Genomic DNA, 23,933 nt, shown 5'->3' with positions numbered 1-23,933 from the left:
TGGGTGGGGCAGTGGGTGGAGGCAGTGGGTGGAGGCAGTGAGTGAGGCAGTGGGTGAAGGCAGTGGGTGGGGCAGTGAGTGAAGGCAGTGGGTGAAGGCAGTGGGTGAAGGCGGTGGGTGAAGGCAGTGGGTGGAGGCAGTGGGTGGAGGCAGTGGGTGGAGGCAGTGGGTGGAGCAGTGGGTGAAAGCAGTGGGTGGAGGCAGTGAGTAAAGGCAGTGGGTGAAGGCAGTGGGTGAAGGCAGTGGGTGGAGGCAGTGGGTGGAGGGGAGTGGGTGAAGGCAGTGGGTGAAGGCAGTGGGTGAGACGTGGGTGGAGGCAGTGGGTGGAGGCAGCGGGTGGAGGCAGTGGGTGAAGGCGGTGGGTGAAGGCAGTGGTGAAGGCAGTGGGTGAGGCAGTGGGTGAGAAGGCAGTGGGTGGAGGCAGTGAGTGAAGGCAGTGGGTGAAGGCAGTGGGTGAGGCAGTGGGTGGAGGCAGTGGGTGAAGGCAGTGGTTGGAGGCAGTAGTGAGGCAGTGGGTGAGGCAGTGGGTGGAGGCTGTGGGAGGCAGCGGGTGAAGGCAGCAGGTGAAGGCAGTGGGTGGAGGTGGTGGGGGTCAGTGGGTGAAGGCAGTGGGTGAAGGCAGTGGGCGAGGCAGTGGGTGGAGGCAGCGAGTGAAGGCAGTGGGTGAAGGCAGTGGGTGGAGGCTGTGGGTGAAGGCAGTGGGGGTGAAGGCAGTGGGTGAGGCAATGGGTGGAGGGAGTGGGTGAGGCAGTGGGTGAAGGCAGTGGGTGAAGGCAGTGGGTGGAGGCAGTGGGTGGAGGCTGTGGGTGAGGCAATGGGTGGAGGCAGTGGGTGAAGGCAGTGGGTGGAGGGAGTGGTAAAAGGCAGTGGGTGGAGGCAGTGAGTGAAGGCAGTGGTAGAAGGCTGTGGGTGAAGGCAGTGGGTGGAGGCAGCAGGTGAAGGCATGGGGTGAAGGCAGTGGGTGGAGGCAGTGGGTGAAGTCAGTGGGTGGAGGCAGGTGGAGGCAGTGGGTGGAGGCAGTGGGTGGGCAGTAGGTGAAGGCAGTGGGTGAGGCAGTGGGTGAAGGCAATGGGTGAAGGCTGTGGGTGAGGCAGTGGGTGGAGGCAGCGGGCAGAGAGGCAGTGGGTGAAGGCAGTGGGTGAAGGCAGTGGGTGGGAGGGAGCGGGTGAAGGCAGTGGGTGAAGGCAGTGGGTGAAGGCAGTGGGTGGAGGCAGTGAGTGAAGGCAGTGGGTGAAGGCAGTGGGTGGAGGCAGCAGGTGAAGGCAGTGGGTGAAGAGGCAGTGGGTGAGGCAGTGGGGGAAGGCAGTGGGTGGAGGCAGTGGGTGGAGGCAGTGGGTGAGGGCAGTGGGTGGAGCGGGTGAGAGGCAGTGGGTGAGGCAGTGGGTGAGGCAGTGGGTGAGAGGCGGTGGGTGAAGGCAGTGGGAGGAGGCAGTGGTGAGGCAGTGGGTGAAGGCAGTGGGTGGAGGCTGTGGGTGGAGGAGTGGGTGGGGCAGTGGGTGGAGCGGTGGTGAAGGCAGTGGGTGGGGGCGGGTGGAGGGCAGTGGGTGGGGGCAGTGGGTGGGGGCAGTGGGTGGAGGCAGTGGTGGGGGGCAGTGGGTGAGGCAGTGGGTGGAGGCTGTGGGTGGAAGGCAGTGGGTGAAGGCAGTGGGTGGAGGCTGTGGGTAAAGGCAGTGGGTGAAGGCAGTGGAGTGGGAGGCAGTGGGTGAGAGCAGCGGGTGAAGGCAGTGGGTGAGAGGCAGTGGGTGAGAGGGCAGTGGGTGGAGGGCAGTGGTGAGGCAGTGGGTGAAGGCAGTGGGTGGAGGCTGTGGGTGGGGAGGCAGTGGGTGAAGGAGCGGTGGGTGGAGGCAGTGGAGTGGAGGCAGTGGGTGGGGGCAGTGGGTGGGGCTGTGGGTGGAGGGCAGTGGGTGGGGCGGTGGGTGGGCTGTGGGTGGAGGTGGGGGAGACAGCGGTGGGTGGAGCAGTGGTGGGGCATTGGGTGAGAGGCAGTGGGTGGAGGCTGTGGGTGAGGCAGTAGGTGAGGCAGTGGGTGGAGGCAGTGGAGTGAGGCAGTGGGTGAAGGCAGCGGGTGAGGCCGGTAGGTGAAGGGAGTGGGTGAAGGGCGTTGGGTGGAGGCAGTGGAGTGAAGGCAGTGGGTGGGGCAGTGGGTGGAGGCAGTGAGTGAAGGGTGAAAGCAGTGGGTGGAGGCTGTGGGTGGGGCAGTGGGTGAAGGCAGTGGGTGAAGGCAGTGGGTGGAGGCTGTGGGTGAAGGCAGTGGGTGAGAGGCAGTGGGTGGAGCTGTGTGGGGTGGGGAGCGGTCGGTGAAGGCAGTCAGGGTGAAGGCGGGTGGAGGAGGCTGTGGGTGGAGAGGGCAGTGGGTGAAGGCAGTTGGTGGAGGCTGTGGGTGAGAGGCAGTGGGTGAAGGCAGTGGGTGAGAGGCAGTGGGTGGAGGCTGTGGGTGAGCAGTGGGTGAAGGCAGTGGGTGGAGCTGGTGGTGAAGGCAGTGGAGTAAAGGCAGTGGGTGAAGGCAGTGGGTGGAGGCAGCGGTGGAGCGCGGGTGAGGCAGTGGGTGAAGGCAGTGGGTGGAGGCAGTGGGTGAAGGCAGTGGGTGAAGGCAGTGGGTGGAGGCAGTGGTGGAGGCAGTGGGTGGGGGCGGTGGGTGGGGCAGTGGTGAAGGCAGTGGGTGAAGGCAGTGGGTGGAGGCAGCAGATGGAGGCAGGGTGGGGCAGTGGGGTGAAGGCAGTGGGTGGAGGTGGGTGGAGCAGTGGGTGGAGGTGGGTGAGGCAGTGGGTGAGGCAGTGGGTGGAGGCAGCAGGTGGGCAGCAGGTGAGGCAGTGGGTGGAGGCAGTGGTGAGGCAGTGGGTGAAAGCAGTGGGTGGAGGCAGTGGGTGGAGGCAGTGAGTGGAAGGCAGTGGGTGAGAGGCAGTGGGTGGAGGCAGGGGTGGAGCAGGGTGAAAGCAGTGGGTGGAAGGCAGTGGAGCAGGAGCAGTGGGTGGAGCGGTGGTGGAGGCAGTGGGTGGAGGCAGTGGGTGGGCTGTGGGTGGGAGGCAGTGGGTGGAAGGCAGTGGGTGGAGGCAGTGGTGAAGGCAGTGGGTGAGAAGCAGTGGGTGGAGGCAGTGGGTGGAGCAGTGGTGAGGCAGTGGGTGGAATCAGTGAGTAAAGCAGTGGGTGGAGCAGTGAGTGAAGGCAGTGGGTGAAGGCAGTGGGTGAAGGTAGTGAGTGAGAAAGTGGGTGGAGGCAGTGAGTGAGGCAGTGGGTGGAGGCAGTGGGTGGGGCAGTGGGTGAAAGCAGTGGGTGGAGGCAGTGGGTGGAGGCAGTGGTGAAGGCAGTGGGTGGAGGCAGTGGTGGAAGGCAGTGGGTGGAGGCAGTGGTGAGGCAGTGGGTGGGGCGGTGGTGAGAGGCAGTGGGTGGGCAGTGGTGGAAGGCAGTGGGTGGGCAGTGGGTGGGCGGTGGGAGGGGTGGGTGGAGGTGGGGTGGAGCAGTGGGGTGAAGGAGTGGGTGGAGCAGTGGTGGGGCAGTGGGTGGAGCGTGGGGAGCGGTGGGTGGGCTGTGGGTGGAGGCAGTGGGTGGAGGCAGTGGGTGGAGGCAGTGAGTGAAGCAGTGGGTGGAGGCAGGGGTGGGTGGAGGCAGTGGGTGAAAGCAGTGGGTGGAGGCAGTGGGTGGATGCAGTGGGTGGAGCAGTGGTGAGGCAGTGGGTGGAGCTGGTGAAGGCAGTGGGTGGGTGGTGGGTGGAGCAGTGGGTGACAGCATTGGGTGGAGGCAGTGGGTGGAGGCAGTGAGTGAAGGCAGTGGGTGGAGCAGTGAGTGAGAGGCAGTGGGTGGAGGCAGTGGAGTGGGGGCAGTGGGTGAAGGCAGTGGGTGGAGGCAGTGGGTGAAGGCAGTGATTGATGGTAGTGAGTGAAGACAGTGGGTGAAGACATTGGTGGAGGGCAGTGGGTGAGGCAGTGGGTGGAGCAGTGAGTGAGGCAGTGGGTGGAGGCAGTGAGTGAGGCAGTGGGTGGAGGCAGCGGGTGGAGGCAGCGGGTGAGGCAGTGGGTGGGCAGTGAGGCGGTGGATGGAGGCAGTGAGTGAGGCAGTGGGTGGGCAGTGAGTGAAGGCAGTGGGTGAAAGCAGTGGGTGGAGGCAGTGGGTGGAGGCAGTGGGAAGGCAGTGGGTGGAGGCAGTGGGTGGAGGTGTGATAGACAACTCCTCGTGAGTGCCACTAGTCATAATTACAATACAACGCAACACGATGTATCGACTTCCTGCAAGCACGTGTAGGGTCTGTTGATAATAACTTACTACTATCTTAATACTTTACATAATGCATTCTGAAGTTAAGTGCCTAGTTCTGTGTATTATTATTATTATTATTATTATTATTATTATTATTATTATTATTATCATCATCATGGATACATATACACAAAAACCATACAAAACAGTTCAAACTTACGCATTTGCATTCACTTACACTTACTCACAAAAGCATGCGTATATATACCCATACATATAACCTATACTGTACATTCATACATAAATGTACAAGACATACATAAATACACACACATATGCATATATATATATATATCCACAAACACAAATACAAGTACAAAAATAACGACATAATTACATATAGCAGACCTACATACTGACATATATACAAGGTGTACATAAATAATTACCCTCAAAATAGTGGTAGACCAAGCTTTAATGAGGGTAATCATGTATGGAAAACCCTGCACATAAACATACATGGATCTACGTTAACTTGTGCATAAAGAGTTAAATGTATACAAGCACACAAATCAATAAACACGGATCTATATACATACATACATACATACATGCATACCCCATCACTAGATCTATGTATTAGTTACTCCGAGTAGGATTGACCCCTCACCCCTTATCCCCCCCCCCTCTCACCCCTCACCCCCCTCTCACCCCCACCCCTTTACCCCTCACTCACTGTACAGTCAATATTATGAGATTCTGGGGATTTTGGATAACACAGGCAGCGAAGATCGATAATAAACATACCTTAGTTTTAAATTAAGTATTATTAAAGTTAGAACGAGAAGGTAGTTTTGATTATGCTAGTATATACAGTCCCCTTCACTAGTGCGTTTACAGGGGCTCCTCATATAAACATTCCACAAATCATTACATTGAGATATTGTTTTTTAATATTGTTTTACTTTGATCCCATAATATGTTTACTATTGCGAATTTCCTTCTCTCGAATGTAAACAAACACAGAACTGCCACACTGTACAAACCCTGAGTAGCCCCTGTAAACGCACTAGTGAAGGGGACTGTATATTGTACCAAAGTCATGTACATCTCTATTGTGGGTCTGTTATCATGAAGTAACGTGAGTGGGGATTGAGGTACAGGACATAAACTCACAAGCACTTTTCTAACTTTGTCTCTCCTTGTCGTGTGAGAGGTGATCCACGACACTGATCAGTACTTGATGGGAACTAGCTGGATTAGATGGGTCACGGTCTAGACTTTTTAACACGATTGTTAACTTGAGGAAACATTGATCACTGAAGACACTGACATAAGCACTAAGTGGCGACGAAAACGTGGTGATAAAAGCATGTTTTTATATGTCATAGTAAATAACATTATCCATAACGTCGTTCGTGTAGTACTAAATATTTGTCTCATTATCTTCCGTACTAATACTTTTAAAGCGATTGTTTTTATACATTAAACTTGTGTGTACGTGTGTACAGGGGTATGTACACAGCTGTTTCTGTATTACTGTGCATATGTGTCCAAGTCTAATATATATATATATATATATATATATATATATATATATATATATATATATATATATATATATATATATATATATATATATATATATATATATGTACAACATATGAATGGCGCATGAATGAAAGCGTAACGTCTATGTAAAAAAGGCGACAATAAATTACGAGAATGAGTACAAGAGCAAGGAGTTGTGATGCTGTTTACAACGAAAGCAAAAGGAGGTCAGACTACTAATGGAACGCTGTCCATCCCAGCTATTGTTGGGCATCTTTCGCTACGTCTCGTCTTGAGCAAGGCCAGACCAGTACACCAGCACCCACTATGTAAACTTATCTTATATCCATAAAACCAGAAGTAATCGACACAAGTCGTCCTACATATTAAGATAAAAAATAAGAACAAAGTTTGAATGCGTAGGCACGCGGATAGGGATACTTGAACCCGTTATAGCACTGGTGATGTACAAAAGTTGTGACGGAGTTGAACATTCAGCAACTAGAGAACTTGGACACGTCCTTCTTGCAACCAGGAGTCGTCTAACATCTGCCTGCCTCCACGAATAATAATGAGGGGGTGGGGGACAGACAGTGCCACCCGCCACACACTGCAAGGCCGTCGATCACCTTGAGATGTGCCTTGTGTTTGGCATTAGGGCACTTCATCTCCCCGTGCCCTTGTTGCATGCTCGCCTGTTCCCTCTTCAATTAGTTGGAGGAGCTGGCGGCTTAGCGACAAGGGGTCAAGAGGTCGCTTTTTGCAGCTGTTGTCACCATAAGTGTCCATGTCTGGCTCTCTGATAAGCTCGTTACTCTTGGCTTGTTGCTGAGAGCCAAGATTCACCCTCCACTCTATTTGGGGAACCGTGTCGCACTCAGGTGGGGCGGGTTAGCTCTTGTTTTTGTACATGCAAGGAGGAGCTCTTAATGTAAGGAGAGGGACGGGTGTCAGGGAAGTAGGTCGTGACTCCCCGCTGTGACATGTGTCCTGGTGGTGGGGGGGGGGGCTCTCTTGCCATGGTCGCCGCCTCATCATTCTCACTCTTTTTGCATTATTCTCTCTCTCTCGTGTGCTCATTTTACTGTTATTCTCAAACTAGTTTGTTTTCATTAGTTTGACCAGTCGAATATCTCATCTTCTTAATACCGAGCATAAAATATGAAATGAATTCCCTTCACTACGTCAGCGGGTTTATGTTATATCTGCCGTGTTTATGTTCAAGTGAGTAAAACAACTTTTTCCCTTCCCAAAAGTTTGTGAGAATGAAGCAATGCGGGCAGCCGAATCCTCTTTGGCAGTTTGATGTGATGGAGGAGTAGTTTAGCCCATCGTAATCGATGGTGTGAAATTCTAGACAAGAGAAATTCGCTTCAGAAAACACCACTTGCTTCTTAAGGTCATCTGTCACAGGTTCGTAGACTCCAGTAATGAATTTTTCTTGCTAGCAGTAGGTAACAACAGTGTCTGGTGGATGTAAACACTGCTTAGTCTTCAAAATGTTTCCTCAGTATGACAACATTTCATCATCACTTACGCCAAAGTGGTAAACGTTATCCCCATTGAAGATCACCCTGTTATCATTCACAGACGAGGATAATGGTGATGCTGTCTGGCTTTTCCTCAACAAGAGTCAGTTAGTGAAGCCGTTACGCTGGCTTACGTGCTTTTATAATATATCTTGATAATAGCTGGAGGTAGACAAACCTACATACGTCACGTCTTGGTTAGGGTCATCATGTACTGTCCTAGCACCAATATTTTTTTACGGTATGAAATCATTAAATTTGAGATATCTCCTTTAACAAATGTCTCTTTAGCACCTTAGTATATATTTGATTATTTATATCGAGCAGTCATGTTTGTTTCTGTTATCAAACCATCCATCGTGAGACACTTAAGTTTATAAGAGGTTGATGAGAAAACAATAGATGGAATATTGAAACAGTTAAGAGAGACGCGTCGGTAACAGAGAGAATGGGATGAAGGGGTAACCTAGATAGGAAACAATGGTTAGGTTGGGCCGCGTCTTGTCTCTCCCTTGTTCATAACTTCCGGACAGACAGACAAAAACATTCGTAAGATTATCTCCCAAGGCAGTGAGTGACAACAAGGTGTGTGTGTGTGTGTGTGTGTGTTCGTCTAGTGCCTACGTCAACTGTAAACTCCTTGGGCGACACGAGACCCAGCAGGAGGAACCGTGAATGAAATTTACTAGATGGTCGTGTGAGCGTGATGCTATGAGTACTAAGGCGACCTGTGGTGTAATGGGCAGCATCCTCGCCTCGCAATGCGAGCGGACCAGGGCTCGATCCCCGGGCAGGGTGAAACTATGGGCAAGTTTCTTTACGCCATTTGCCTCTGTCTACCCAGCAGTAATTGGGAACCTGGATGTTAATCGATTTGCGGATCGTATTCCGGGGTTATGGTTAGCCAGTGCAGTTGGCGAGTTGTCCAGTCTTCTCGGACTATTCCTTGTCACTGGGTCATGCAGCTCGTTAACTCAGGGTGTGATTGTTGTGTTGGCGACAGCTTCTGCACCTTAAACAAATTCACGTCTAGGTGGCCCTTGGGCCAGCCATCCTCGTTACACGAGGAGCAACCATTATATATTTATTAGTACTAACAAGGCTGGAGTGGGAAATACGAGGGTGGAGTGGGAAATAAGTGTCTGGAGTGGGAAATTCGTGTCTGGAGTGGGAGATACGTGGCTGAATTGGGAGTGACGTGGCTGCAGTGGGATCTAAGAGGCTGGAGTGGGAAATAGAAGGATGATAACCAAGGTTCCTTCCAGAATGATAAGAGGGAGGAACCATCACCTCCGTAGCCCAGGGGGTCGAAGGGAAGAAGAGGAGGAGGAGAAGGAGTGAAAGGTGGGGGGGGTGTTCAAAGTGAAGAGGAGGAGGAGGAGGGAGAGGTGGGTAAGGGTGATAGACGCCAAGTGATGCTGTGTGGACAAGATGTATTGGGAGTATGTGAATCATTAGTAGGAGGGAATGGCGAATCATAATAGGTAGGAGGGAATGGCGAATCATAAGTACATAGAGACGAAAGTGAACAGACAGGGAATGAATTAGTTTATATAACCAGTGGACAGTGTGTGTGTGTATAGTACCAGATGAAAATGAATTGGCGATCTTATATAATTAGTAGTGGTGGAACAGGAAGTGTTTTGTTTTTCAAGATTAGATCACTGTAGAGAGAGAGACCTTGTACTCGTTTTGTACTTAAGAGAACGGTTTGGTACTACGGGGTGGAAGCCACACTCTATACGCGGGTGGGAAGTAAGTGGGTACTTTTATTCACTGTAAATAAGGCTGTAAGAAACTCAAGGGTAAACTACAAACCAGGAAGTGTTGTGACATAATGGAGGTAATATAATCCCCAGGGAAGAAAGGCGTGTGGCAGGGAATGGGGTGGGGGGTGGAGGTGGTGGGGGGGGGGGGGTGGTGGGGGGTCACTGTCACCTCAAGGAAGTGTGACAGAAAGGGAAGAAAGGGGGGAGGCGTCACTACCACCTCCTCCACACCACCACATTGGCCTGCTTAAGTTTCTTAAAGTGAGTGATAACGTACAGGGAGCTCTTCTTCTTCCTGCTTAATATGTTTCTGAAAAGTTTCTAAATTATAGTTTTGTGGATTTTGATGTATGCAGTGTGTGTGTGTGTGTGTGTGTGTGTGTGTGTGTGTGTGTGTGTGTGTGTGTGTGTGAGGAAGTGGATGAAGGTGTTAGAATTCTTGCACTTTATGATAACCTGTTTATATGGTTTGAATTAATAGGGTTTTCCCGGTGGGTGCCACACTGTGTTTGTCAGCCATGACTGGTGGGCCTGATGCGGCAGACAGCATTTTTGTTGGTGTAGTGTTATTGTGGACAACCTCCTTCACAACAGGTTCTCCCTCTCCCTCACCCCTACCCCAGGCACCGCCACCACATCACTGTACACAAAATCTTGCCCATGTAAATATTAAGGATGAATATTTATACTCTTGCTGTCAGCCCCTTTCCATGTCGTGTGTTGTGTGTTTACGAGATGTATGTGACCATTATGTGTCGGAGGAGAGCGGGGACGGCTTGCTGGGTGGAATGAAGGGGTCACGGCCCTGCTGGTGACTCACCCGGCCAGCCCCACGCAACCCTTCCCTCCTCTTCTTTACCTGACAGCATCTACAAATAGTTGCTACGTAACGCCGTCTGAGCCCACCAAAACATCACCCTCCGCTCCCACCATACCCACTTTAGCGACGTCTCCTGCTCCATCACTACCAGTATTGAACCCCGATCAATACTAACATACGTGTTAGATTAATGGACACATTAAACACTGTGTCACACGTACTATTGTAGACAAGCAGTTGCAGAGGGCTCAAGGTTTTCCCGCACCTCGGCATTTTAACACGAGAACAACATGATATAACCTTAATCTTCAATACTCGTCTAGCGTTGTTACTGTCTTCGCTGGAGGTCTCGAGGTCCCTGGGAGAGGGAGAGGGTGAGGAGAGGAGAGCTTCTCAGGTACAAAAATTTTCTCGTCGACTTAATATATCCTGTATCACCATAACTTAGACGAGGGACAATTAGTGTGGACATAAATGCATACAACAACAACAAACTCAGTAACCGTACAAGATGTAGCAGTCATTCTACACAACACCGTTCTCATCGTCAACAACATTAAAACACATAAAAGACTCTAGGAAAAGTGAGTTAAGTTATCGTCCGTAAATCTATTCAACTGAGAAACCAATCACATTCCACGGAGCTTAATCTCCCCCCTCCACCAGACGCACCTATACCCCTTTTAACACTCGTAGATACCAAAGGACATCTTACTGTGGTTATGGTAGAGTGATTTTCGATAAGGTTGTTAAATGTGTTGATGTTATAATGTATGACGTCAACAATACAAATCTGTATCTGTTGTATTGATGTGTACGCTGTGCAAAGCCGTGTTTAGTTGTGTATGCCCCGTTTACCTTTCTACTACATGAAAATTCATTAACCTTTAGCCATTGTCAGCCGTGTAGTCTTTATATTCCGTGTAGACCATCGGCCGTATTCAAGATGGTGAAGCCTTGGGTATCCCAAGCGGAAATCACGGCCGTAGGAAATGCATATTTGGATACCCTATACTTTGCGATCTTGAATACGGCCGGCCTTATGTAAAGTCCTGTCTAAAGTCCTGTCTCCTCTCCTCCTGATCCAGTGAACCCCGATATTCAGACTCGTGAATCCGAAGAATTTATGGACTTAACAATACATAATAATGGTTCGGGTTCACGAATCTGAATCTCGGGAGTTCGTGGAATAGCTTAGGAGACGATAGGACTTTTGTGAGTGATTGTACAACGTGTTCGTTTTTAAGACTGATCTGAGTGTTGTAGTTTCTTTACGAGCTAAACTTTCTGGAGTCACTTATAAACATATTATCTGATTACGTATTATTCACCACCTTGTACCATCGTTGTTTAGTTTGTTGTTATTATTATTTATATATTTTTTATCACGTGTTTTCTATTATGCTTTAGTGAATAACGTGCAGTGACATCTTTTATTGCCTTATTTTTGTTGCATCTGTTAACGCTGTTGTTGTTTTTGTACTAGTGTAAGCTGTTAATGTATATAAATAACAGTACCCCGAATTGTGTGCAACAGGAATAAAGCTCCATCTCTTTGTCATGTTATCTTCACTACCGTACTGTCGTTAATGTACATGTTGTTAGGGTATCTCCTACTGTTATTAGCGTAATAATCACTGTTATTAAATTTGGGTTCAGTGTTCATTCTTTACCTCTCTCATAAATGTTCTCCCTATTAATGGTCTAACCACGAGACCACCGAGCATATATATATATACCTTCCTACGTGATGCTTCAAGTTTACGCTGTAATTTATTTTAAGATACATGCTGTTCAAAGGGTAGTAGTCAGGAGTCTCTTGTTAGTATGCTTCTGTAGTAGTTGCTCTGTCATAGCCTCTACCAGGTGTTTTAAAGGTGAAGGAGACAACATAAGGTTAAATTTAAAGAAAACTAAAAAAAAAATGAAAAAAAAAAAAAACTCACGTCGTACGTCTTCCAGGCTGCCGATATTGAATAGCGAGGGAGAGAGAACTGCAAGTCGTCCCGTCCTGTTGTGGAGAAATATATTGCTTGTGTTATGGGCAGCGTTTACACAGTCCTCATGAACTTCATTTTTGACAGTGGCAGACATATCGTGATAACTCTCGGTGGGTGAGGCATGGGTGGGTGAGGCAGGGGTGGGTGTGAGGCAGGGGTGGGTGGGGGCAGGGGATGGGTGAGGCAGGGGTGGTGGGGGCAGGGGTGGGTGGGCAGGGGAGTGGGTGGGGCAGGGGTGGGGTGAGGCAGGGGTGGGTGGGGCGGGGGTGGGTGAGGCAGGGGTGGGTGGGCAGGGTGGGCCAGGGGTGGGTGAGACAGGTGGGTGTGAGGCAGGAGTTGGGTGGGGCAGGGGTGGGTGGGGCAGGGGTGGGTGGGGCAGGGGTGGGTGAGGCAGGGTGGGTCGAGGCATGGGTGGGTGGGGGCCTTGGGGTGGGTGCCGGGCAGGGAATAGATTCAGACAGGGGTGGGTGGGGGCGCCAGGTGGGTGTGGGGCATGGGTGGGTGGGGCAGAGTTGGGTGAGGCAGGGGTGGGTGGGGCATAGGTGGGTGAGGCAGGGGTGGGAGCAGAGGCAGGGGTGGGTGGGAGGCAGGGTGGGTGAGGCATAGGTGGGTGAGGGCATAGGTGGGTGAGGCAGGGGTGGGTGGGGGGAGGGTGGGTGAGGCCAGGGGTGGGTGAGGGCAGGGTGGGTGAGGGGGCAGGGGTGGGTGGGCATGGGTGGGTGGGGCAGGAGTTGGGTGGGGCATGGGTGGGTGGGGCAGGGGTGGTGGGGCAGGGGTGGGTGGGGCCAGCAGGGGTGGGGTGGGGAGACGCACTTGGGTGGGGTGAGGGCAGGGATTGGGTGAGGCAGAGGTGGGTGAGGCAGGGGTGGGTGAGGCAGGGGTGGGTGAGGCAGGGGTGGGTCAGGCATGGGGTGGGAGGCATACCACTATTTATTGGTGTATTTTTCTATTGATATTTATGGTCTTATCCGTTTGTGAAATTTTTAAAAATCAATAAGTGTTAAGGTTTCATTGCCGTTAACTGCTCACTTTCATCGAAATTAGTTCACCTGTGTGGGATATATATTGATAGCTGCGACATTATTAGTTCGTCTGTGTTGTACAAAATTAATTCTTTATTAGATAACATCCAAGTAGTCAATCACACACACACACACACATATATATATACACACACACACACACACACACACACATATATATATACACACACACACACACACACGTGGACTCGTCCCAATAGACCCCAAACTATACTAACCTAACATAATCATCAAGGTTGTGACCCGTTAAGACCAGGGCAAACGTGCGTTCTATAACACTCACAAATGCATGCACATACACACACGATCATATATACAGTATGCATGTGAGTGAACACGCATACAAGGCACGCTTCACTCACCAATGCATATACGCGTGCATTCATTCATTCGTTCACACACAGAACACACACACACACACACACACACACACACACACACACACACACACACATAAATAAATATATATATTTCCCCGGTTTATTAAGGTGTATTATCATATTAATGGTTCTACTCGTGGTGTCAGTGTCTGGTTTTAAAATAATACACATAATATCTCAATGTTTGACGGTATTTAGCCTCAAAGTGTTATATTGGCGTTTGTTAGTGTATCTCAGCTCTTGTTCATTGTTATATTTACTGGCGTGTTGGTGGAGGTTGCTGTCATATGTGTCATGATACATTGCTTGTTTATCATTGTTTTCCACACGTCACTTTATGTTGTCCAGTTGATGTGTTGATAAAGTGTTTGTGTGTGTGTGTGTGTGTGCGTCAGTGTTATGCAGAGTGTGAACCAATACCACCATCATCATCACCTTGTAATAGAGACATTTTCACTTTTCATGAGGTTCCATTCACATCTTTCCCTCATAGGAAGACTTTTATGTATAATGTTAGAGGCTGCGGGTAGGGTGGGGTAGGTTCAGCATCGACTGGTGTAGACAAATACAATATAAACATATAATGACCAAGTAATTTAACACAAATTAATATTTTTAAAGCTTAAGGTTATTTCTAAAGGCATCTGATAAACACATCTAACACAAAGTACATAACAAGTACATGGTATGATGTGAGGCTTACTGAGGGTAGAGGTTAATACAGATATACCTTATGAAGACGAGTCATCAATATATCTAGATACTTGGGGGGGGGGGGATTATTTTCCGATATAATAAGTAATACGACTCAACAGTAACCGGTGAGTCGGGTGAGTCAGTAGTGAGTCCTTGTGGTGATGAAGCCAATGTTTTGACTTGTGTTTGCGTGTCTCTCATATTGAAGGATGAACCAGAAATATAACATTAGTGTATGTTGTGATCTCCATGTAGTGTAAAGATCGAGTCAACAACATTCCCGACAACCTGTGTAACTCATCATGAATGGAAGCAGCAGCTGACAGTAACACCCTGCTACTTTACCTGTTCCTTCCCACCTGTACATAAACCCTTTAACGTTGTGTTGGTTTGATTGTAGTTGTTCTCCACCAGGGTCCGGTGTTGTATAGTGATCATATTACCTGATTATATATATATTGCCGAAATTCGAATTGACTCTCTCTCTCTCTCTCTCTCTCTCTCTCTCTCTCTCTTTTTATCTCTTTCTCATCTGCGTATATTTCAAAGGCGTCTCAGGCAGGAGGATGGCTGGTGTGTGTGTGTGTGTGTGTGTGTGTGTGTGTGTGTGTGTGTGTGTGTGTGTGTGTGTTGGTCACTGCACAACCACACACAGAGTGTGTCCGCCAGAGATAGTCACCAGAATGCATAAAACAAAATTGGTGACTGGGAGGGGAGAGGGGGCGTCATGTAGTCTGGTCGTAGCGCCTCTGTCCTTGTTTAACAGTAAACATAGACTAATGTCATTAACTTCAACGTCACACCTCCCTTTCCTATGTGTGTCCCTCCCTCTACGCCCCGACAATTAGCACCGATCCGTCACGACATTATCACTTGGAAAATGAGAACAAACTGTGAGTCGGTGTGAGTTACGATACAAGGTAAAAGCGGCGTTATGAGGGAGGGGGGGGGGGTTAGTTGGGCTAGTGATCACTTCACCATGGCGGCGGGGGAGCTCAGTCTCCCCAGTGTCCATACCTGCCCTCCAACCCTTCCCATCCCCCTCCCCGGCATGCAGTAATTATCCTTCCACCCTCCCTCCCTTCCTCCCTCCCTCCCTCCTTCCTTCTTTCCTTCCCGCTTCTAATTTCTCCTTACCTCCCTGCCTCTTTCTCTCCTTGCCTCCTTCCCTCATTGCCTTCTTCTCCTTTCCTCTCGCCCGCCTTCACCGCCCCCTTTCCCTCCTTCTCTCCTTCCATCCCTCCAGTCCTTATGCTCCCTCTTACTCCACTTCCTTACCCCACTGCACACCTTGTCCCAGTTACGTCAGGGGAGGGAGGGGAGATATGAGGGAGACGAGGTAAAGACGGGGGGTACCAGAGCACACTCACAGAGGTGTGTTGGCGACATATGAGAGAGAGAGATAAGAGAAAGGTAGATGTGTGTGTGTGTGTGTGTGGAGGGGTTAAGATGTGTGTGTGTGTGTGTGTGTGGAGGGGTTAAGATGTGTGTGTGTGTGTGTGTGTGGAGGGGTTAAGATGTGTGTGTGTAGTGATGTTTGTATTGATAAACTAAAGGTCTGTTTCCCAAACAACTTCACTACGGGGCGCTACTTTTAATATTTTATTTGGCTAACGAGGGTTTAAGGTACTTGTAAGTAATAAACGAATAGATACCTAAATATATTTTCTCCCACAGAATATAGAGTAAGCACCTTGTGTTATCCCTGTGTGTCAGTAATAACACCTTCAACAACATGAGAGAAACTCCACTATCAACATGGACTCTGGTGTGCAGCTAAACACAGGACCATCTGGGCGGCTGAGTTAGATAAACCACGTTTTCTAACATACTTGGAGGTGGCAACAGACGGGTCCAGCTTTCAATTTTTTTCTTCCTAGAAAGCTGGATAGTCTTAACCTGTGTAAACTTGAATAAACGACTTTCACGCGCATGAGAACGATTTTTGTGCATGCGCGCTGCGCACTGAGCCTCAACGAGTGACGTAATGTAAATCTGGCGAGAAACAAGGAGAAATTTTTATCATTTCCTTAGTTTCTCGTTTTAAATCACCAAAGGGGTTGGGTCATGGTACAGTCACCCAAAAAAGTCCTGTTACGAACAACGAACCCCGAGATTCAGACTCTTGAATCCGAAGCATTAATGGACAGAATAATGTATCAGTGTCTACTGCTTCGGGTTCACGAGTCTGAATCTCGGGGTTCGTTGTTCACGACAGGACTTTTTTGGGTGACTGTACCTTCAGCAGGGCGGGTGATGGAGGCTACGATGCTGTCATTTATAGTAACCAAACCTAACTGAACCAATCCTAACACAATCTGAAATGGTTAGGTGTGGTTGGGTCGTACCTAGTGCATAAATGGTTTAGCATCGTATCCTAGCTTCACTTTCCTCTACCGTGGCGCCCCCGACACTACAGCACCTACCTCAGGCTCACGTGAAGCTGGTTGCTGTAGTTACCATAAAAACAAACAGCAAACATTGATCCCTCGCCTGTAATAGTTCATTACCTCCCCTATCTACTTGGCTCTAATTCCCCGCCAAAACCGACAAGTTGCTCTCCATACTTACTCATTCAGTGGCCAGATTTGAGGGGCCTCACTCGTCACCAAGGTAGACATGACCCACACAGTCATCACGTGAACCTACACACATACACTCACTTATCATTGTGAAAATATAATGAAGGGGGAAAGTGACCTTGGCGCTAGTTTGCCGTCACTCAAGGCAGTACACGAGAGGTAAGGAGATGTGTTACTGACCATACTCGGTTAAACAACTGGGTGGAATTAGAAAATAAATCAACACGATAAATATTTTTTTAGATTTATGTATTAGAAAATAATTCAACTGTCCATCGTCAGTGAAGGGGATTATTTAATTCAGACTCGCCGACAAGTCGTCTTGAACACACACAAAAACAACTCTACGGATTTTCATTTATCGTTTCCCGTGTTTTCATATATGCAATTTAAAAACAAGCATACATGTGATATTAAACTATATATATATACAGGGTGTTCCGTAAATACTTTTCATAAATCACGGTGTATATTCCTGAGATAAATGACTAAATGACCAAATTATCAATTCTCAATAGTTTCAGAGTTACAGCACATGACAGGTTTGGTAGTTATGTGATGAAACTTACGGTCACCTGAAATAAAGCTCCTTGATTTCTACCTGTGGGGTCACATAAAAAGCAAGGTGCATGTTACAGAGGTTCGCAAACCATGAGGAATTGTGGCACCGTGAGTCAGGAAAGTGTGACGAGCGTTCGTAACACCCCTGGAGTCTTTGAACGTGTACGACACTCATTTGTGTGACGGGCTGAAGCCTGCATTGACCAAGAGGGACGGAACTTTGAACATTTGCTCTAAACGTTAATCCCAGTACAAATCATATGGCTTGTGACATTATTATTGTTAAAAAGCGACACAAACAGCAGTGGATGCTTCATTTACACCCCATATACTGCAGGTTTTATCATATTAATACCAAACCTATCATATGTTGTAACTCTGAAACTATTGATAATTTGGTCATTTAGTCATTTATCTATATTTATGTCTCAGGAATATACACCGTGATTTATGAAAAGTATTTACGGAACACCCTGTATACTAATTAGAAGTGAATGTGTGAGTATATGGTGTCTGTGACTTCCGGTGCAATGGAGGAAGCACTCTGACATGTTACCTGAGTTACACCTGACCACACACAGAGCTGTGAGGTCACAACAACGTCAGGTCCCGGTACTGTATGTTTCTTCTGTTGACAAAAGTTGAGTTTTCTACATAGACTCAAGTTCATTTTCTGTGTGTCAAGTTCCCTAGATAGTGTGTCAAGTTCCCTAGATAGTATGTCAAGTTCCCTAGATAGTGTGTCAAGTTCCCTAGATTGTGTGTCAATTTCCCTAGATATAGTGTGTCAAGTTCCCTAGATTGTGTGTCAATTTTCCTAGATATAGTGTGTCATGTTCCCTAGATATTGTGTCAAGTTACCTAGATAGTGTGTCAAGTTCCCTAGATAGTGTGTCAAGTTCGTTAGATATACTGTAGTGTGTCAAGTTCCCTAGATAGTGTGTCAAGTTCCCTAGATAGTGTGTCAAGTTCGTTAGATATACTGTAGTGTGTCAAGTTCCCTAGATAGTGTGTCAAGTTCCCTAGCTATAATGTGTCAAGTTTCCCAGCTATAGTGTGTTAAGTTCCCCAGCCCAGCGTGTCAAGTTCCCAGTTTTAAGTGTTAAGTTCCCCAGCTGTGTAAGCAAGTGTCCCAAGTTCAGCTTTAAGTTTTAAGTGTGTCAAGTTCCCAGTTTTAAGTGTGTCAAGTTCCCCAGCTTTAAGTGTGTCAAGCTTTAAGTGTGTCAAGTTCCCCAGCTTTAAGTGTGTCAAGTTCAAGTGTGTCAAGTTCCCCAGTTTTTAAGTGTGTCAAGTTCCCCCTCCAAGCTCTTAAGTGTGTCAAGTTCCCCGTGTTTAGAAGTTAATGTCAAGTTCCCCAGCCAAGTTCCTTTAAGTGTGTCAAGTTCCCCTCAGCTTTAAGTGTGTCAAGTTCCCTAGCTATAGTGTGTCAATTTCTCCAGCTTTAAGTGTGTCAAGTTCCCCAGCTTTAAGTGTGTCAAGTTCCAATTTTAAGTGTGTCAAGTTCCCCAGCTTTAGTGTGTCAAGTTCCTCAGCTTTAAGTGTGTCAAGTTCCCCAGCTTTAAGTGTGTCAAGTTCCCAGTTTTAAGTGTGTCAAGTTCCCCAGCTTTAGTGTGTCAAGTTCCCCAGCTTTAGTGTGTCAAGTTCCCCAGCTTTAAGTGTGTCAAGTTCCCCAGCTTTAAGTGTGTCAAGTTCTTTCCACACCCCTTTCATGTTGCTTGTTCAGGTGTGTTCGTTATGTTTGACTCATTCCTGATTTATTATTATTATTATTATTATTATTATTATTATTATTATTATTACTCATTGGTTTTTTTATTTATGTTTTTATTCTCATTATCATTATTCTTATATTTTCCTCAATATCATTATTATATTATTATTATTATTATCATCCTGATGGTCATACGTGTGTCGACAGTGAGTGACGCACATCCTTGTCGCTACACGAAAAGCTCAACTGAGTGACCACAACACGGCGTAGCGCACACGTCAACCTACCCCCTACCACCACCAACCACACTGAGAATCCCCAAATAAGTAGCTTTTTGCAGAGAGCAGACGCTATATATACAGTATATGACGTGCGTCTCATATTGCAGTCACATGTAGCGGTTGGCGTCGTGCACATGTGCAAATAACAGTTCTGTTGTTGTCTCACTTGCAGCACCCCCCGGACTCCGCATACCACCAGAAATAGACGTGCTCTACTTTAAACTAAACCACGAGCAGCTGGGGAACCGGGTGAAGAGAGCCATCCTCCACGTCTGGCTCAAACCCATGCACTCCGAGCTGGACCGCACCGTGCCCATCACTGTATACAAGGTGTCAAGGCCCGAGAGTTTGGGCGGCTTCATCAGGACCAATGTGAGTCTCACCCTTCCTCCATTTACAGGTCTCCATGTGTTGCTACTGAAGTCTCCATGTGTCCTCTCTGTTGCTACTGAAGTCTCCATGTGTCCTCTCTGTTGCTACTGAAGTCTCCATGTGTCCACTCTGTTGCTACTGAAGTCTCCATGTGTCCACTCTGTTGCTACTGAAGTCTCCATGTGTCCACTCTGTTGCTACTGAAGTCTCCATGTGTCCTCTCTGTTGCTACTGAAGTCCATGTGTCCACTCTGTTGCTACTGAAGTCTCCATGTGTCCACTCTGTTGCTACTGAAGTCTCCATATGTCCACTCTGTTGCTACTGAAGTCTCCATGTGTCCTCTCTGTTGCTACTGAAGTCTCCATGTGTCCACTCTGTTGCTACTGAAGTCTCCATGTGTCCACTCTGTTGCTACTGAAGTCTCCATGTGTCCTCTCTGTTGCTACTGAAGTCTCCATGTGTCCACTCTGTTGCTACTGAAGTACAGTCTCTCCATGAACCATGTCCTCTCTGTTGCTACTGAAGTCTCCATGTGTCCTCTCTGTTGAAGTCCCTCCACTGTTGCTAAGTCTCCATGTGTCCTCTCTGTTGCTACTGAAGTTCCATGTGTCCTCTGTTGCTACTGAAGTCTCCATGTGTCCACTCTGTTGCTACTGACGTCTCCATGTGTCCTCTCTGTTGCTACTGAAGTCTCCATGTGTCCTCTCTGTTGCTACTGAAGTCTCCATGTGTCCTCTGTTGCTACTGAAGTCTCCATGTGTCCTCTCTGTTGCTACTGAAGTTCCATGTGTCTCTGTTGCTACTCTCTGCGTTACTGAAGTCTCCATGTGTCCACTCTGTGAAGTTCACTGTTGCTACTGAAGTCTCCATGTGTCCACTCTGTTGCTACTGAAGTCTCCATGTGTCCTCTCTGTTGCTACTGAAGTCTCCATGTCTCCATGTGTCCACTCTGTTGCTACTGAAGTCTCCATGTGTCCCTCTGTTGCTACTGAAGTCTCCATGTGTCTCTCTGTTGCTACTGAAGTCTCCATGTGTCCACTCTGTTGCTACTGAAGTCTCCATGTGTCCACTCTGTTGCTACTGAAGTCTCCATGTGTCCACTCTGTTGCTACTGAAGTCTCCATGTGTCCACTCTGTTGCTACTGAAGTCTCCATGTGTCCACTCTGTTGCTACTGAAGTCTCCATGTGTCCTCTCTGTTGCTACTGAAGTCTCCATGTGTCCACTCTGTTGCTACTGAAGTCTCCATGTGTCCTCTCTGTTGCTACTGAAGTCTCCATGTGTCCACTCTGTTGCTACTGAAGTCTCCATGTGTCCACTCTGTTGCTACTGAAGTCTCCATGTGTCCACTCTGTTGCTTCCTGTGTCTCGATATATCTGTCCTCGAGGTCTCCGTGTATATTATCCCTCACCCTTTTAGGTCTCCAGGTATGCCAAGTCCTCTCCCTCTTGGGTCTCTCTGCTAGTCAGGTTCTATTTAAGTCAATCGACACTAAAAGTGAACTAATTAAACGTGACACAACACCTGCGAGGCGACCTTCACCCCACAACCTGTGTACCGACCTATCTCCCCCCCTACCTGTTGCATCGAACACTCAGAAAAAAATAATCGCTCAGGTGAAAATCTATTTATTTATTTTATTTTTCTATACGTATAAATTGTGCTTTTTTTGGTTTATATATATTTTCTTGTTGTTTTTTACGTACATTACATAGTTCCTCGATAAACAGGTACAAGTTGACATATAAGTTACCTCCGAACAGGTTACCACATTAAAGGTCATGCATCTACTCTCGTCTATGGGGGGGGGGGTTTATTTATAGGTGGGTATTATCCATGTAAATAACTTACAAATAGATAATTTAAATAACCGGATCACCAATAGGAATATTTACAATTATTTACAAACAGTGGGTATAAGGAAGGTCTCTCTCTATATATATATATATACCCAGGACACCACCAATGTTATTAGTCCCATTGTTACCATTAGTATAACCATTATAGGTATCACTATCATCAACCCAACTACCATTATACTCAGTAGACTATAATTTATCATCTTGGTTGTTGTGGGCGCCAGTACAACAATTACCCCTTGACGCGTTTCATATATGTTCTTGTTTTGGTTTGCATCTATGTATAGTGATATGGTTCATTAAGTCCCCAGCTTTCTGTATGTGATGCTATGCTGTTAATCTGCCACCAAACATTCGGACATGGGACCTGTATGTGATGCAATGTTGTTAATCTGCCACCAAACATTCAAACATGGGACCTGTATGTGATGCAATGTTGTTAATCTGCCACCAAACATTCGGACATGGGACCTGTATGTGATGCAATGTTGTTAATCTGACACCAAACATTCGGACATGGGACCTGTATGTGACGCAATGTTGTTAATCTGCCATCAAACATTCGGACATGGGACCTGTATGTGATGCAATGTTGTTAATCTGCCACCAAACATTCGGACATGGGAAACATTCGGACATGGGACCTGTATGTGATGCAATGTTGTTAATCTGCCACCAAACATTCGGACATGGGACCTGTATGTGATGCAATGTTGTTAATCTGCCACCAAACATTCGGACATGGGACCTGTATGTGACGCAATGTTGTTAATCTGCCACCAAACATTCGGACATGGGACCTGTATGTGATGCAATGTTGTTAATCTGCCACCAAACATTCGGACATGGGACCTGTATGTGATGCAATGTTGTTAATCTGCCACCAAACATTCGGACATGGGACCTGTATGTGATGCAATGTTGTTAATCTGCCACCAAACATTCGGACATGGGACCTGTATGTGATGCAATGTTGTTAATCTGCCACCAAACATTCGGACATGGGACCTATGTGATGCAATGTTGTTAATCTGCCACCAAACATACGGACATGGGACCTGTATGTGATGCAATGTTGTTAATCTGCCACCAAACATTCGGACATGGGACCTGTATGTGATGCAATGTTGTTAATCTTTGCATGGGATGCATGGGACCTGTATGTGATGCAATGTTGTTAATCTGCCCAAACATTCGGACATGGGACCTGTATGTGATGCAATGTTGTTAATCTGCCACCAAACATTCGGACATGGGACCTGTATGTGATGCAATGTTGTTAATCTGCCACCAAACATTCGGACATGGGACCTGTATGTGATGCAATGTTGTTAATCTGCCACCAAACATTCGGACATGGGACCTGTATGTGACGCAATGTTGTTAATCTGCCACCAAACATTCGGACATGGGACCTGTGTGATGCAATGTTGTTAATCTGCCATCAAACATTCGGACATGGGACCTGTATGTGATGCATGTTGTTAATCTGCCATCAAACATTCGGACATGGGACCTGTATGTGCAATGTTGTTAATCTGCCACCAAACATTCGGACATGGGACCTGTATGTGATGCAATGTTGTTAATCTGCCACCAAACATTGGACATGGGACCTGTATGTGATGCAATGTTGTTAATCTGCCACCAAACATTCGGACATGGGACCTGTATGTGACGCAATGTTGTTAATCTGCCAAACATTCGGACATGGGACCTGTATGTGCAATGTTGTTAATCTGCCACCAAACATTCGGACATGGGACCTGTATGTGATGCAATGTTGTTAATCTGCCACCAAACATTCGGACATGGGACCTGTATGTGATGCAATGTTGTTAATCTGCCACCAAACATTCGGACATGGGACCTGTATGTGATGCAATGTTGTTAATCTGCCACCAAACATTCGGACATGGGACCTGTATGTGACGCAATGTTGTTAATCTGCCACCAAACATTCGGACATGGGACCTGTATGTGACGCAATGTTGTTAATCTGCCATCAAACATTCGGACATGGATGGGACTTTCATTACTCAGACAACATCAGCAATGTAAACGGTTTTAACTCTCCCATTGATTGAGACCCTAACCTTGTGTACACCTCATAGACTGCCTTGGTGAGAACATATTTAGCTTCGTTATGTTCAGAGCCAACATGACATAACAAACTAGTGCCAATGTAACTACGAGTAATAACAACAAGGTAATTAAAGTTCTTTGGATAAACAATAACATCGCATGGATTCTCAACAACTGGCAGGAAGCGAAACTAATTTTTTTATTAGTTTCGCTTCCTGCCAGCGATGTTAAATTTAGAACATCAGTAACAGAACGGTGTGTGTGTGTGTGTGTGTGTGTGTGTGTGTGTGTGTGTGTGTGTGTGTGTGTGTGTGTGTGTGTGTGTGTGTGTGTGTGTGTGTGTGTGGTTGTGTGTGTGTGTGTGTGTGTGTGTGTGTGTGTGTGTGTGTGTGTGTGTGTGTGTGTGTGTGTGTTTGGTTGTGTGTGTGTGCTTCCTTTATTAGTTCCTAAATAATTTACTCAAATTTACTTTCCCACTTTCACACAGTCCAGCATCACCTAC

At 47.6% G+C, this 23,933-nt stretch overlaps 1 protein-coding gene across 2 annotated transcripts in view; it reads left to right on the top strand.

The window, feature by feature from the left end:
* The window catches only part of LOC121878724 (growth/differentiation factor 8-like), a 79,983-nt gene that overhangs the window by 37,638 nt on the left and 18,412 nt on the right, over window positions 1-23,933 (top strand). For both annotated transcript variants that reach the window (XM_042385070.1, XM_042385071.1), the window contains exon 2: window positions 19,287-19,486. In XM_042385070.1, the coding sequence (XP_042241004.1) occupies window positions 19,287-19,486 (200 nt within the window). The remainder of the gene's footprint in view (window positions 1-19,286; window positions 19,487-23,933) is intronic.

This window comes from Homarus americanus, unplaced genomic scaffold, assembly GCF_018991925.1.
Source record: "Homarus americanus isolate GMGI-L3 unplaced genomic scaffold, GMGI_Hamer_2.0 scaffold2558, whole genome shotgun sequence".
Lineage (NCBI taxonomy): Eukaryota > Metazoa > Arthropoda > Malacostraca > Decapoda > Nephropidae > Homarus > Homarus americanus.
This window is presented reverse-complemented; position numbering and strand designations above follow the sequence as displayed.